The 16587-nt window shown below is 41.0% G+C and overlaps 1 protein-coding gene across 1 annotated transcript in view; it reads left to right on the top strand.

Moving 5' to 3' along the window:
* Positions 1–16587, top strand: part of LOC126474913 (phosphatidylinositide phosphatase SAC2) — a 373240-nt gene that overhangs the window by 260908 nt on the left and 95745 nt on the right. The window contains exon 13 of the mRNA XM_050102409.1: positions 10637–10890. Coding sequence (XP_049958366.1) covers positions 10637–10890 — 254 coding nt within the window. The remainder of the gene's footprint in view (positions 1–10636; positions 10891–16587) is intronic.

Here is a 16587-nt window from a genome sequence, read left to right as displayed (position 1 = left end):
ACATGGTATTTTGTACATTCCAGGTATTCTGAGGCCTACATCATCTTTCACATGCTTTATTAGCTTCCAGATCTTTGCTGGGGACCTGAATATTGTGTAGGTTTTGTCTCTCGTCGAAAGCTAGCTAATCTTCTGCGTTATTGAGCCACAAAATGCTAAAAACATAATATTCTTTGGGTCCTATGAGGTGTTTTGCTTTCATGGCTTAGATGAAACTGCTTGCAAAATTTGCCTGTTGTTGTAACCATTTGACTTGAAAATACAGTTCCCTGATGGATTTTCACCATCTGAGATGGTTTCAGCTCGATGTACCAAGGTTTCTATGCTGGGTGGTGGTATTTGGTGGTATGCAGATACTGATCCATGTGGGTGGGCTTCCAGTAAATGTTGTGACCAAGACACTAAGTGCATTTCCGGTGGACAAGGATGTCCAGGAACATCAAGGAACTGTCCTCCTCTACTTCCATCATTAGCTTATGTGATTGTGGATGTTGTTGATGTGTTCCAGTAATTCTTCCAGCTTTTTATTTCCATGAAGCCATATGATGAAAGTATCATCAATGTAATGTGAAAAACAACTAAGCTTTGCAGGAGCTGTGTCCAAGGTGATGTCCTAGAACTGCTCCATAAAGGGTTGGCTACAACTGAAGCTAATGGGCTCCCCATCACAGCATCTTCAATCTGGTTGAAATATTCTCCACCATGTAAAACATATGATGGTGTCAGGGTTGTTTAAATAAATTCATGATGGTGTTGCCAAAGAGCTGGGACACATGTGAATAGGGAAACCACATCAGAACTCACCATAATGTTTCCTTCACAAGATGCAGACGTTTAATCTTTGTATTTTCCAACATTCGTCAAGCTGAGGCTGTCCAAATACTTTGCAAGTCTACAGGTCAGTGATCTGATGGTGCTTGCTATAGGCTTTAATAGTGTAACATTTTTATGCGTGTTTGGTAGACTGTAGAACTTGGGTGGTGCGGGTGCCTGAGCGAGGAGGTTCTTACTAACACTGTCTTCATGGATTTATTTAAACATACTGTGATGTATTTTTTACATGATGGAGAATGTTTCAGCCAGATGAATTGTGTTGGGCTGAGGAGGCCATTAGTTCCAGTTGAAGTAAACCTCTTTATGGAGCATTTCTAGGACATCACCTTGGACAGACCCTCCTTGTTTTTCTCAGTGCTTCAATGATACCTTCATCGTATGGCCTCATGAACATGACAAGCTGCGACAGTTCCTGCAACACATCAACAATATCCACAATCACATAAGCTAATGATGGAGGACAGTTCCTCGATGTTCCTGGACATCCTTGCCAGAAATACAATAAGTTTCTTGGTCACAATATTTACTGCAAGCCCATCCACATGGATCGGTATGTGCACTCCATCAGTTTCCACCACCCAGCACGGAAACCTTGATGCGTCGAGCTGAAACCATCTCAGATGGCAAAAACCCATCAAAGTAACTGTACCCCTTACATAAAGTTTTCAAGTAAAATGGTTACAATAACAAACAAATTTTGCAGGCAGTTTCATCAAAGCCATGAAAGTAGGAAGTCTCTTAGGACACAAAGAATATTATGGTTTTAGCATTTTGTGGCTCAATGACAGGGAAGATTAGCTGGCTTTTTAAGAGACATAAAAATCTACACAATCTTCAGGTACCTACCTATTATTAAGTGGACTAACAGCTTCTGGGATAGTTTAAGAAATGAAGCAATATGCAGCTGAGTACAGCCTGGGATTCCGTGCTTGGGGAGTTGAGGCGGTGCAGCAGTCGCGCCACCAAAACATTACCATACGTGGTATGGTGATGTCTCTGGTGACGGGGTGGCTATATAAGCACAGCAGTGGTCTCCACATGACAGCCAACCGCTTGACAATGGCAGATGAGATCTCTGCAGAAAAATCATGGGCAGTTAACCACTTGATGCAGCTTGAAACCCGAGAATATTTTAATAATGGATATCACTGCAAAAGTGGACATTAGTACATACTTCTCATAGCATTATCAAGAATTTTCATAGTCTCTTTGTGGCTGTCTTCTATGGTTTCCATTATTTCATCAAACTTCTTGTCAGTGTACCTAGTAAATTCTATTAATTTGTTGTTAATTTTACATGTTTTGATGGTACTTTCTTCTAATTTACTGTTAGTTTTCATAGAATATTCTTCTATTTTATTGTTAGTTGCCTCATTAATATATCTCATATTAGCAAATTCACTCTTATTTAGGTCAACTGAGGCTAATCTCTCTTTTCTCATGAATTTCGTTTTGCAGGTATAGCCCTTGAAGAAAATTCACTATTTTATTTTTATTAGTTATTTCCCTATTACTAACAACCTAAGTACTTGCTTCAGCAATATTTTCTGTTGCTTCTACAGTTTCTTTAACATTTCTTTCTCCTCATTTTCTGTTAAATTATTGATTCCACATTTATATTCTTCATTACATTCTGCTAGTGAGTTTAAATTATTAATATTTTCACCTGAATCTACACTTTCTTGAGCCATGATTTGTACATTTCATTAAGTTACTCATTCTCACTTTTTGGCTTGTCCTATTACTCTTAAGCAGCATACCTTTATACATGTATTACAGAATTATTATTTATGCCTTCTTATGTCTAATGTGAACTTTAGTCTACTTTAGGTAAGCTTCATTGATCTCCTGATGGTGTAGCTATTTGTAGTCTCTGCTGCTGTGACTGACTGCATCCCACTGCTCCCTGTGTGCAGTGATGCTTGTTCAGGGGAATGTGGCAGTCCTCATCCTGCCTGGTGCTGTTCTGTTTTGCTTCCTCGTGTTGTCTTCTTGATGATCATTCATTATGTTTCACTTGTGAAATATTCATAATTCTTGAACGCAATTTGAATTTTCCATGATGCAAACTTATTACGTTTCAAGGCACACTTTAATTACTAGCTCGATGTTGCTACTCGCAATCCCAAGCTTTCAGTCACATTTAATTCACTATTCACTTCCACCTTCTCTTTCTGATGCATGTAGTATCAAATTTCACCTCCTATCCTTAACCATAGATTTTTTAAATAAAATAAGTCTTTTCACTGCATGTTCATGGCGTAGGGATAGCAGGTGCATTGCTTGTGTTATTCCCCCCCCCCCCCCCCCCCCCCCCCCCCACATACACACACACACACACACACACACACACACACACACACACACACACACACACACACACACACGAGAGAGAGAGTTGCCACCTGCAAAATCCCCTTTATTCCAAACCACTTTAAAAGTTTCTCTGTTTAGCCATGATTCCTTAGAAAGTTGTGTAGGTGAGACACAGTGTAACTGGTCAAGCGTTCACACGCGAGAATGGATGGGTCAAGCTATTCTTTCCTGGATTATCTTAATGAATTGTTGCATAGGATTTCCTCTTACCTGTTATCTGTGAATTTCTGTCTTAGCTGTTGTGCCTCGAAGCAGTTCTTATAACACATTGGATTCTTTTGAAGATGCAAGTAGGCTACCTATGATCAAAAGTGGGCGTGTGGACCACTAATTTACTTGAAGTCAGTCCTAGGATGCTATTACAATGTGTTTATTAGTAAACACTGTAAAACAGTAACAATTTAATTGACTAAAATGATTCATCTCAAAAAGTTAATAAAATTCGAGAGTATGGTAAAGCCAACTGTCACATAAGAATGGGCTCTGAGTTCATCCTGTCACTGACTGGCATGATTGGTGTGCAGCCAAAATCTCTTTATTACATTGTAAAATTTTGTAGCCCTTCTCTCATTTCTGATGATTTAACAATATTCATTGGCTACTGAGTTAACTGGTTTATTTGTAGTGGTATTTAGTGGTGGATGGTTATCAAGTGCCAATGTGGTACAGCACACTGTAAATATTGCACTGAAAGTATGTTATTTTGCTTCAAATGCAAGCCAGAAATCACACTAAAATTACGCCATTGCTCTTCAAATGTACACTGATATGCAAATAAAACAGACAAAAATGCATTTTGTAGTGCTCTCCCCATGATAACTACAATCCAGTACCTAGTGCTGACATAATGGTCAGCTATGCTACAACTACCGCAGAGAAGGGACACAACTGTCTAGTTTCAACTGTGTATGCTGTAGTGAGATGGCACAAGGTCAGTATTTTTCTTTAAAATTGTGTGTAGCGTATTGTGCAGATGTAGAGACTTGTGACATCTCGGTGGCCGAATGGTCTAATGCATCATAAGGTAATTTGTGGACTTGGGTTTGATTCCCAGTATTACCAACCCCCCCCCCCCCCCCCTATTTTTTACTCCTTGCAATGTTAAACTATTAATTATTAAATTTAAATATATTTAAACAGTTCAGTTTATATACATAAAATTAGTATATTCAACTAAGTTATGATTACTATCCTTGTAAGTGAAAAGGCTGTCTGCATCTACATCTACAAGCATACTCTGCAAGCCATTGTACAGTGCATGGAAGAGGCTATTCTGTACCACTGATAATCGCTTCCTTTCCTGTTCCACTCAAAAATAAAGTGAGGGGGAAACAACCATTTCTATGCCTCCGCATGAGCCCTAATTTCTCATATCTTATCTTCATGATCCTTATGTGAAATCTAGATTGGGAACAGTAGAATCGTTGTGCAATCAGTTTCGAAAACCGGTCTAAATTTTCTCAATAACCTTCCTTCAAAAGAATGTCGCCTTCCCTCATGGGATTCCCTTTTGAGTCCCCATAACATCTCCATAATACTTGCATGTTATTTGAACATACCAGTAACAAATCTAGCAGCTTTGAAGTTTGTTTTTTTAATCTGATTTGGTGCAGATCCTAAACACTTCAACAGTACTCAAGAATAGATCACAACAGAGTCCTATATTCAATCTCCTTAACAAATGAACCACACTTTCTCAAAATTCTCTCAATAAACTGAAGTTGTCCATTTGCTTTCGGTACTGCAATCCTCATAAGGTTGTTCCATTTCATATTTATTTTCAACATTGTGCCCAGATATTTAAATGACATGACTGTGTCAAGCAGGACACTACTAATGCTATTTCTGAACATTAAGGGTTTGTTTTTCCTACTCACCAGCATTAACCTAAAATTTTTTACATTAAGAGCCAGTTGCCATTTGTCATAGTACCTAGAAATTTTGTCTGAGTCATATTGTATCCTCCTTCAGTCACTCAACTTTGACACCTTCCTGTACGCCACAGCATTATCAGTGAACAACTGCAGGTTGCTGGCTACCCTGTCCATGAGATAATTTATACATATAGACAACAATAGTGGTCGTATGACACCCCTCTGGTGTACTCCTGACAATAACCTTGTCTCTGATGAGAACTCGCTATTGAGGACAATTACTTAAGAAGTCTTCAAGCCACTCACGTATGTGGAAACCAGTTCCATAGGCTTTTATCTTTGTTGACAGTCTGTAATGGGGCATGGTGTCAAATGCTTTTCAGAAATCTAGAAATTTGGAATCTTCCTGCTGCCCTTCATCCATAGTTTGCAGTATATCATGCAAGAAAAGGCAAGTTGAGCTTTGCACAAGCAATGCTTGCTAAAACCATGCTGATTCATGGACAGAAGCTTCTCAGTTTCAAGGAAGTTTATTGTATTCAAACTCGGAATATGTTCATGAAATCTGCAACAAATCAACATTAAGAATATTGGTTTGTAATTCAACAGGTCTATTTTTTTTACCCTTCTTGTATACAGGCGTCACCTGCACTTTTTCAAGTCACTTGGGACTTTGCCCTAGGCGAGAGATTCCTGATAAATGCAAACTAAGTAATGAGCCAGTGCCATAGAGCTCTCTTTGTAAAACTGAATTGGGATCTCATCTGGGACTGGTGATTTTATTTGTCTTCAACTCCTTCAGTTGTTTCTTTAAGTCAGGGACGCTATAGGCTTGATGGTGATATAAAGAAGTGATTAAGCGGGGAAATTTGGCATGAAAGTGTTTTCTGTAGATGATTTGCTGCAGCCACCATTTTCCATTTGATCTCTGGAGGAGAAATTGAGATTTAAAGAGTTTGGCAGATGTACTCCAAATGTAAATGTAATAACAGAAGGGCTCGGAATGGGACTTAACGATTTGGCTTATGTAACACTGAAAACTTTGAAATACTTGCAGATTATTTTGATCAGCTTCTTAATTGTTCAGAATCAACCATAAGCTTGAATACCAAAACACTCATGAAAATCTAGAAGATTTACCCCCAAATATCGAAGAAGCCATTAAACCCTTATAAAGCTACTGGAGAAGACAGTTATACAAGAACTTTTGAAATGGTCCATACCAAACTTAAAAAAATTAGGTAAAATTAATGTTTGAGAAAACTTGGGAAAAAGGAAAGCCCCCAGAAGAGTAGCAGGTGGCCTTGTTAAACCCACTATGTAAAAGGCATTAAACGAGATGTAGACAACTACAGGCAAATTTCTGATTACTGAATTCAAAAGATGTTTGTTGATTTATAAAAGGTTGTTGATTCTGTTGACAGGAATTATAGATAAAATAAAACTAGGTGAGTATTGGAGGTTGATGCCCTTTTCAGGTTCTTAGAATATTTTGCTGAAGTGGGCCATATGAAAAGGTAAAATTCTCTCTAAAAATTTATGAACTAAGTATGAGCAATTTTTGAGGAGGTCTCATTGTAATGGTATGGTGGCTGAGTGGTCTTATGCACTGAGTGGCAATTCATGGACACAGGTTCAGTGCCCATTGGTTCAACATTTTTTCCTCTTTTATTTCTGTGCTGCCCCCCCCCCCCCCCCTCCCCCGAATCCCCTCCCCCCAAATATACAAACCTCACAATGTTAAACCATTAATTATAAAATTTAAATCTAGTTAAATATTTCAGTTTTTGTATGTATAAATAATATATTCATTTTGTTTTTGATTACTAGTCTTGTAAGTCAAAAGTCTATAGGCTATCACATTGGTATAACAATACACAAGCAACCACTGATAGCATTGTTGTATTAAAGCTCTGATGACCAATAGTCTGCTCCTTATATTTGCTGAGCCAAAAGTGAACTTCAGTAACTAATATTTAATAAAGAAGACAAGTTAAGCTGCAGACTGGCACAATTGTAAGGCACTTACATAAAGCTTTTGGCCACAGCCTTCATAGGCAAAAGAGAAATACACAAACCAGTCGTACACACAAGCAAACACACCTCATGCATATATGACTGGCATCTCGCGCTGGAATGCAACTATCACATGAGAAGCAAGCAGCAATTTGGAGAGGCTGGGAGAGAGGAAGGGTGTACAGGCGGGGAGAGAGACGAATGCTGTCTGGCGGTCTGGCAAGGACTAAAATGCTAACAGGAGCAGCATCAGGAGATAGTGGGGCAGGGAGGTGGGGGAAACAGGAGCGAAAAATGAGAGGAGGGGGGGGGGGGGGTGGGGGGAAGATGCGTTGGCAGATGGTGTTGAATAAAGAGGGTGAAACGAGAATGGGGAGGAGATGATAGTACAGAGGGGGCAGAAACTGTTTGGTGGAAAAGCTGGTGGCAGAGGGAAGGCTCCAGATGGCTCAGATAGTGAAGCAGCCATAGAAATCAAGTGTTATGTTCATCTGCATGTTGTGCCACTGGGTTGCCTACTCTGCTCTTGGCCACAATTTGGCAGTGGCCATTTATTCTGGTGGACAGCTGTTTGGTAGATGTCTTGCACCTAGGCCTTCCACTGGGATATGATCCTTGTAGCAAGGAGTTGGGGTTGGGAGTGTCTTAGGGATGGACTAGAATGTTGTGAAGGTTGGGTGGTTGACAGAACACACTTTCCTTCACAACCACAACATTTTCTCTCCCACTCACTTCACGAGGCCCTCCTCAACCTAACAAGCCACCTTCCTGGATGTTGACCACCTCCTCTTTGAAGGTGCCATCTACACATCCGTCCACATTATACCCACTACCCACCAACAGTTCATGCATTTCAACATCTGTCATCCCATTCACACAAAAAAATCCCTCCCATACAGCAAGGCCACCTGGGGATGGCATATCTGCAGTGACAAGAACTCTCTCGATCAGTATGCTGGCACTATCCCCAAGACCTAGTCCGCAAACAGATCTTCCATGCCATTTCCCCTCACACCCCAAATCCTCCTGCCACCCCAAAAACCAGCCACAAAGAATTGTCCCCTTTGTCACCCATTACCACACCGGACTGGAACAACTGAACTGCATCTTTCATAGGGGCTTTGATTTCCCATCATCATGCCTTGAAATGAGGGACGTCCTACCCAAGATACTTCCCATCCCTCCTAAACTGGTGTTCTGTCACCCACCCAACCTCTACAACATCCTAATCTATCCCTATGCCATTCCCAATCCCATCCCCTTGCCACAAGGATCATAAAACTGTGAAAGTCCAAGGTGCAAGACCTGCCCAATCCACCCACCAAACACTTCCTACTTGGTGTTACGGTATTCTACAGCACTGCTTAAGGCAGCAAATTATTACTGCCTACTGCAGAGTCCCAGTAAAATATAAAGTTTATAAAACCCCAAGGAATCTTACAACCTCCAACCGCTCCTTCTTGCCTGTGCTCATAAAATTTCTGAAATTTTCGTTGCTGCAATTTGTCTTGTTTCTTTTTGGCATTGACTCCTTAGCTACAATAATGTTGGAAGCTGAAGACGAGACTTAAATGTCTCAAGGAAAATTTAGTTACAAGACTCAGCTGTTTTGTAGTGCCTTATTTTTTTCATAAACTGTTGCACATTTCCAGTACTGCAGTGTAGAAGTTTTGTGCATAAATCATCTTTTATTCCATTAATCACATACTGGAATAGTGAGTCATTATCAATGACAGCATGGCTGGCAATGTCTTTCATTACAAGAAAATATTGTTGAAGAGGCTCATTGCATTTCTTCTTCCATCGAGATGGCTGTTTGTGGATCTCTGCAGGACTTGACTTCACATTAAATTTCTCTTGGAGACCTTCGTTCAGTGCAGCCTATAAGACCCTTCTCACTCTGTATAAAAAGTTTAGCCAAACCTTCAACCTTTTTGGGAAAAAAAAAATTATTTGCAGTTGGTTCCAACCCATTAAAATACTGTTTTCGTTAAGTCTGTGATCCACTTTTTAACTCGATATCAGTCACTGTTTCTAAATGTCTTAAGAGCACCCTCAGCATCATAAAACAACACAGCAAATTCTCATGGAACCTGTGAATGTGGTAAGAACTGTGCTTCTTTTAATCACCTGTTTCTGAATCAGAATCTCTTTTCATCTTCTTCTCCAGTAAACTCAGAATTTTATTGCAACTCATTTGGATTGTGTCCTCTTCTTTGTTATCAGTATCACCACCACCTTCTTCACATTAAATGTAGTTTTCAACACAGTTATGTCGATATCAGATTATCAATAATAAATTTTAGTAGTCATTTCATTTTTCATTCCATTTTGTATACAGAATATATTACAGATTGCTCCCGGTCCGCCTTCTGAAAATGACTCCTCATTAAACGACTTCTTAGCTTCAAATATTTTCTGGAACATTGTTCTTGAGAAACAGTGATCTCAGGTGTATGAATAAAATTTGCTAAAAACAGTCATGATCGCATAAATTTTGTGCTTAAACTAGTGACCAGTTTGTCTATTGTACTTAGATCATGATCTAAACACAATAGATCAAAACCCATCACCAGTTTAAATACAATATCTATCCAATCAAGACTGTTTTTAGCACATTTTATTCTTAGCTTCAAGTTTGTCAGCTTTTATTTGAAAAGTGAAGCCGGAAAACTCTAAAAGAATTTCCAATTTCTTTCTGTCATCTGGAACTCTTTCAAAAATTAACTTATGTAGTGATTTATTTGCCTTAATTGGTAGAGAGGCTGTAATTTCATTTACTTTTTTGATTTCACCCGATATTGCCATTTCTAGAAATATTATCAACTTGTTTCACTCTTCCCACTGTTTCAAAGCAGACCAAACAAATCTTTTATAATGTGTTAAATTTAGTGCACAGATAAACCAAGTAATGTGAATTATAACTCGCCATCTCACATTCAAACTTGTTTTGCCTAATAGTTTTTATTTCGTTGGATATTTCTCCTGTTGTCCCAACATAAACTTTCTCTTAGTGTTGTTCTGCTACTGCTATCTGTTGTAACAATCCAAAATTCACACAATCACATGTCACGACATAATCACAGGCAAACTGGCGTGTAAAATTTTTTTATCATAAACGTCTAAGAGTAGACAGCCACAACAGTATGGTCACTTGTTTAGTTGAGTGGGGTGGAACCCTCAAAATTTTGTAGGAAGAAAGGGTCCAACTTTCACATAAACAATTTTTTGCTTTCACAACTACAAAATGTGTCACTGGTAATGAATGAAACTAAATATCAGTCACATGGATCTCGTCTTTCTCTGTGAGCATAGTTTCTTAACGAACACACAAGAACTACTTTGCAATATTCACTTGTCTCATTAGAAGGAAATATTTTAAAATGTTTCATCCAAATACCACACATATATGCATAGTTTGTGAATAGTAAGTTATACTTTTGTTATCAGCACAACTTAAAATATTATTTTGATGACCCTGCTCACATAAACTAGTGTACAACACATCTACAAATATGTTGTTCTTTGTGTTGCAGTTATGATGACCAGTTAGACAGAGTAATGAAGTACCAAAGGGTGCTGTTAGAGGACATTCACATGGTAGAATGTGGACCTGTGGAACAGCAGTCCGTACCTCTATTCAAGCACACTGCCCGTACCAGTCATTATTGTCTGCGTATTCACTACGTGGTTGCAAATAGTCCGGGGTACTTCCATATGTTTCGTTCAACTAATCTGCGATTTTTTAACAACATGGCTGTTGGAATTCGTACTGACGAAGAAATGATAGGTAAGTAATGAATGTTCAGATTTTTCAGGACTTCATTCAGAAGTTTAAGGGATGCCGACAGATTGATCAAATATTTTCATGTGTGTGAGAAAGGGAACAATTCACCTTAGTTTAAGTGAAGGAGCTGGAACTTCAACAGATGCTGGCTTTTGACTAACTGTTATTATGATAACTTGTAAACTGTTGTCTGTCGCACATCACATGTCACTGGAATAACAACTAGAATGTGACGTAGATTAAACTTTACATTGCTTCACCACACTGGATGAGTTGGTTGTGTACTTCTGGCTACCATTCCATCAGTAACTAAATAAAACTCTGGAAAGTTTCATTAATTATGTACAGTTAGTTTAGCACATACTTTCAAGACTGGAGGAATATGTAGAATTTCAAAATACTTATCTTGTTCCTTTTGACTCATTGTGATGTTCTTTGATATTCACATGAGTGGAGGGTCAGGTACTTTTATCAACTAGGCAATGAAACACCATCTTTCTTGCCACATAAAACTTGTGTGGTCCCATTATGAAATAAAATGTCAAAACTGACTCAAAGTCTGTTCCGAAACTGAATCAAAATCTGCTGCTAAACTGACTCAGTATTTACTACAAAACTGATTCACAAACTTGCTTGTCACTGGCCCTTATATGAATGAACAACAATTAATAACTTTTTACATATTATTGTCATCATTATATTTACAGAGTTTAATGAAGAATTAAATATTCACAAAATTTTAAGTGTCAGCAAGTCACATGTTGACAAAGAAAATAGCTAAAATAATTTATTTTGTTGAATGTTGACTTCTTCTATATAGAAAATCCGTGAAATTTTATGTCAAAACAGTGACTAGCTACCAAGTGTACAACTATGAAATGCGGATTTTGGACAACAGCTGTTACACCAATGCAGTTTATGCTATAAAGTTTTGACACTGCACCATTTTGTTGTGTCATCAACAAGTGTCAGATGTACATGAGTTATAAATTGGAAAAGCATGTGCATAGTGCTGCGTTGTTGTTAAATATATCGAAATTTATACCAAACAAAGAGCATTCATAGACAGCATTAATTATTTGTTTTCATTTGAAGAAAACGCTGCTGTATTATATCAATTACTTTGAGAAGCTTATGGTGTATATGCTCCATCATAAGATGTGTGTGAATGATGGTTTCAGCATTTCAGAAATGGTGACTTCGATGTTGCAAGCAAGGAACATGGAAAACTGCCAAAAAATATTAAGGTGTTGGATGAAGATGATTTTCAAACACAAAATCAACTCGCCAAACAGTTAGGCTTTAGTCAACAAGCTGTTTCCAGTCTGTTACAAGAGATGGGAAGATTCAGAAGACCGATAGGTGGGTACCATATGAGTTGAATGACAGGCAAATGGAAAAGTGCAAAAACCTGTGAGATTTTGCTCCCTTGGTATAAAAGGAAGTTATTTTTGCATCATGTTGTTACAGGGGAAGACAAGTGGATTTAGTATGAGAATACCAAGTGCAAAAAATCATGGGTAGACCCAGGCACACAACCCACATTGACAGCAGGTGTGAATCGCTTTGGCAGAAAGACAATGCTCTGTGTTTGGCGGGACCAAAGTGGCTTGGTCTGTTATAAGCTGTTAAAACCTGGGGAAACAGTTAATACTAAACATTACTAACAACAGTTAACCAGTCTGAACTGTTCACTGCTTGAAAAAAGGCGACAGTAAAAAAAGAGGCAACACAGTCATTTTTCTTCATGACAGTGCTCTTTCACATACCGCAAAACCGGTTTGCGACACATTGGAAGCACTCAGTTGGGAAGTTCTACCATATGCGGCTTATCCACCAGACTTCACTGCTTCTGATTATGACTTGTTTGCATCGATGGGTTACACACAGTACTTTGGTTGATACAGAGATGTGAAAAAATGGCTTGATGAATGATTGGCAGCAAAAGGGAAAATTTTTACTGGTGTGGTACTCACAAATTGCTGAAAATATGGGAAAAATGTATAATAAATGATGAAGTGTACTTTGAGTAAAACACTATTGATAATTCTTCTGAATTTAACATGTTTTTTTAGACAAAAAAATCCTCATTTCGTACTTGAACACCTGGCATAAGTAAACTCGATTATTATTTGTTTTCCTGTTGTAAGCTCACTGCAATTAATTAAAAAGCATTTTACTCCATATGCATTTCACCTTTATTTACAAAGCTTGTTCTGTGGTCATTGCTGTATCTGCCAGTTGTTCACATATTTCACAAACCACTGCTTATTCCTTCTTTGTTAGCAGAGATTGAAGGTGAAAGAAACTTTGTTGCATATATACACTGATCAGCAAGAACATTATGACTAGATCACGGATTTTTAGGTCATAAAAAAGTGTGTTTTAGGCACCTAAAATAGGCTTCTTCAGTAGTTCATTTAGGCCATATGAAACCTAAAATAGGCTCTAATAAAAATGATGCAGAGAAAATAAAAATAAATTAAAATACACAGTGTTGACAGTATGAACATCTTATTAGTCATTAAAACAAGGAGAATGAATATTTACACAGTTACAGAGCACAGCAATCTACAACATTAATGTTGAACATAACTCCAAATATTTTTGAGTTCCTGCAAAATAAAGATCTCTAAAAAAGATGTGGCAATGGTTTAATTAATACATTCGTAGTTTCACATATCCTGACCATAGTTGGCTTCACAATAAATAACCAAAATCTTTTCTAGGTTTTCTAGTGAAAAACTATGGCGCTTGTCAGTCAGAATCAATTTGTATGCTGAAAAAGAACGTTCTAAATCAACAGATGTGAAAGGAGCATACTTCCCCCCCTGCGGGTTCGGGGGTAAGAATAGGCCCGCGGTATTCTTGCTTGTCGTAAGAGGCAACTGAAAGGAGTCTCAAACTTTTCGGCCTTCTGTGATGGTCCCCTGTTGGGTTTGACCTCCATCTCTCAAAATTTTCCGAAGAGCGAGCCGATTGGGGAAGGGCGCCTTACTTGGTGCATTGTGTCCATCTTGCGATCAGACCTTTCGCCAGCTTATTCGCTGCTGAATTGCAGTCCTGCCCGCTCTCCGTCTCTTGGGCATGACTACATTCCTGCATGCAGATTACACCTTGCACTGTGCAGTACCTCTTTCTGCACTGACGGTAACCATGGACCACATGTTACCTAACATCCAGCGCGGTAGCCAGTCCGTTGTGGTGGGACCGCCATGTACCCTGTTGGTTGTAGCCCCCTGACAACACAGGGATCGCTCTACTGATTCCTGCGCCGTTAACTCCCCACGTATGCCAAGGAGTAGATGCCTATCCTCCTGGGTATCGGGACTCCCGGCAACGGCCATCCTGCCAGGTGGCCTTTGCTGTGGCTGGGTGGCGCCCGTGGGGAGGGCCCTTGGTCGGAGTAGATGGCATCAGGACGGATGACCCGCAATGAAGCGTGGTACATCGTCTCTCGCTGGTGGCCAGCCGCCAGCAGTCTCTAAGCATTCTCGGGCTCACTTTAACGCTCAGAAGTACGATCCGAAAACGTTCCCCTCCCTGGCCTCACCGTGGAAGGAACGTAAGTCTTAGGATGGCAGTAGCAGTTATTCGCCCCGATTCTTAGTTTGTACGAGAGCTGATGAGGAGTCTTTTCTCTCCACAAAGCCTCAGTTCTTCGTTGAGCATTTAGAGGACAAGTTTGGGGAGGTGGAGGGCTTGTCCAAAATGCACCCTGGATCGGTCCTGATACAAACGGCATCCTCTGCCCAGTCACGACAGTTACTTGCTTGTGACAAGTTGGGGGATGTTGCTGTTACGATCACACCGCATAAGAGTTTAAATATGGTCCAGGGAGTTATTTACCACAAGGACCTTCTTTTGCAGTCTGATGACGAGCTGCGCGCCAGCTTAGAGCGCTGAGGTGTACATTTTGTCCGGCGTGTTCATCGGGGTCCGAAGGAAAATCAGATAGCTACCGGTGCCTTCATCTTGGCCTTCAAGGGTGATACGTTACCGGAAAAAGTCAAGGTGATGGTCTACCGATGTGACGTCCGGCCCTATATTCCTCCCCCGATGCGGTGCTTCAAGTGCTGGAAGTTCGGCCATATGTCTTCCCGCTGCACTTCCAGCCTCACATGTCGAGATTGCGGACACCCATCTCATGCCGATACTCCATGTGCCCCGCCTCCCATCTGTGTCAACTGCGGGGAGCATCATTCACCTTGCACGCCAGACTGCAGAATCTTCCAGAAAGAACGCAAAATCATGGAATATAAGACCCTGGACCGACTGACTTATACTGAGGCCAAAAGGAAATACGACCGATTACATCCCGTGAGAATGACATCTTCCTACGCCGCTGCTACAACACCTGTGCTCGCCCCATCAGTTTCGCGACTTCCAGCTGGATCGATGAGTGGTACAACTCCTCCTGCCCCCTTGCCAATGGGGGGCTCTACCCACCGGGTTGCTCCTGCGCCACCTACCTCAGGAGCAACACCATCACCCCCATCAGGGACGTCCGTCCCTGCTTCTAAACCGGAGAAGTGTCTAACTTCTTCGGATTCTCACGCTCGCAAGGGATCCCTTGGGTCCCTCCCTTCCCAGGTTTCCACCAGGGGAAGGCTGACGACCGACAGTGGCGTAAGTGCCCACAATCAGCTGGTCGAAGGGCTTCCCGATCCTCCTCAGTCCCGGCGACTGAATTGGTGAAGCCCTCCCAGCCAGTTAAACCCAAGGAGCAGCGTGAGAAACCCAAGATTAAGAGCTCTAAGCCCAAGGAACTCGCGGTTGCAGCCACCCCACCGCAACCTTCCAGCTCTGCATCTGAGGACGAGGTGGAGATTCTGGCGTCCGCTGAGGACCTCGATCTCGCCGGTCCCTCAGACGCCATGGATAGCACTAGCACAGGTGCTCAATCGGAGGCAGCGGGTGACCCAGCGGCGTAATCTGCCTTCCCAGTCCCGTCATGCCTTTCACAGACATGGAAAATACCATCCTCCAGTGGAACTACAGCGGTTTCTTCCACCATCTCGCTGAGCTCCGGCAGCTTATCAGCCTTCACCCTTTCTTCTGCACTGCTCTTCAGGAAACTTGGTTTCCAGCGATGCGAACCCCCGCCCTCTGAGGCTGTCGGGGTTATTATAAGAACCGAGCAGCTTATGAAAGGGTGTCTGGTGGCGTCTGCATCTATGTCCTTAACTCTCTTCACAGTGAGTCTGTCCCTCTACAAACAGCTTTAGAGGCTGTCGCTGTTAGGGTGTGGACGCCACAGGCTATTACCGTCTGCAGTCTTTACCTTCCACCGGATGGTGATGTCGCGCAGCATGAGCTGGCTGCACTGCTAGCCCAATTGCCGTCACCTTTCTTCTTACTGGGCGACTTCAATGCCCATAACCCTCTGCGTGGTGGGTCAGTCGCAACAGGTCGAGGCGCCACCATTGAGCATTTATTGGCACAGCTCGATCTTTCACTCTTAAATGATGGTTCCTTCACACACTTCAGCGTGGCGCATGGCACGTACTCCGCCATCGACCTTTTGATCTGTAGCCCTTGCCTCTTACCGTCTGTCCAATGGAGTGTGCATGACGACCTGTGTGGCAGTGACCACTTTCTGATCCTTCTGTCACTGCCACAACGTCACTCTTCTGGGCGCCCCAGCAGATGGGCTATGAATAAGGCTGACTGGGATTTGTTTTCCTCCACTGCCGCTAT

Source organism: Schistocerca serialis, chromosome 4 (assembly GCF_023864345.2).
Source record: "Schistocerca serialis cubense isolate TAMUIC-IGC-003099 chromosome 4, iqSchSeri2.2, whole genome shotgun sequence".
Taxonomy (NCBI): Eukaryota; Metazoa; Arthropoda; class Insecta; order Orthoptera; family Acrididae; genus Schistocerca; species Schistocerca serialis.
This window is presented reverse-complemented; position numbering and strand designations above follow the sequence as displayed.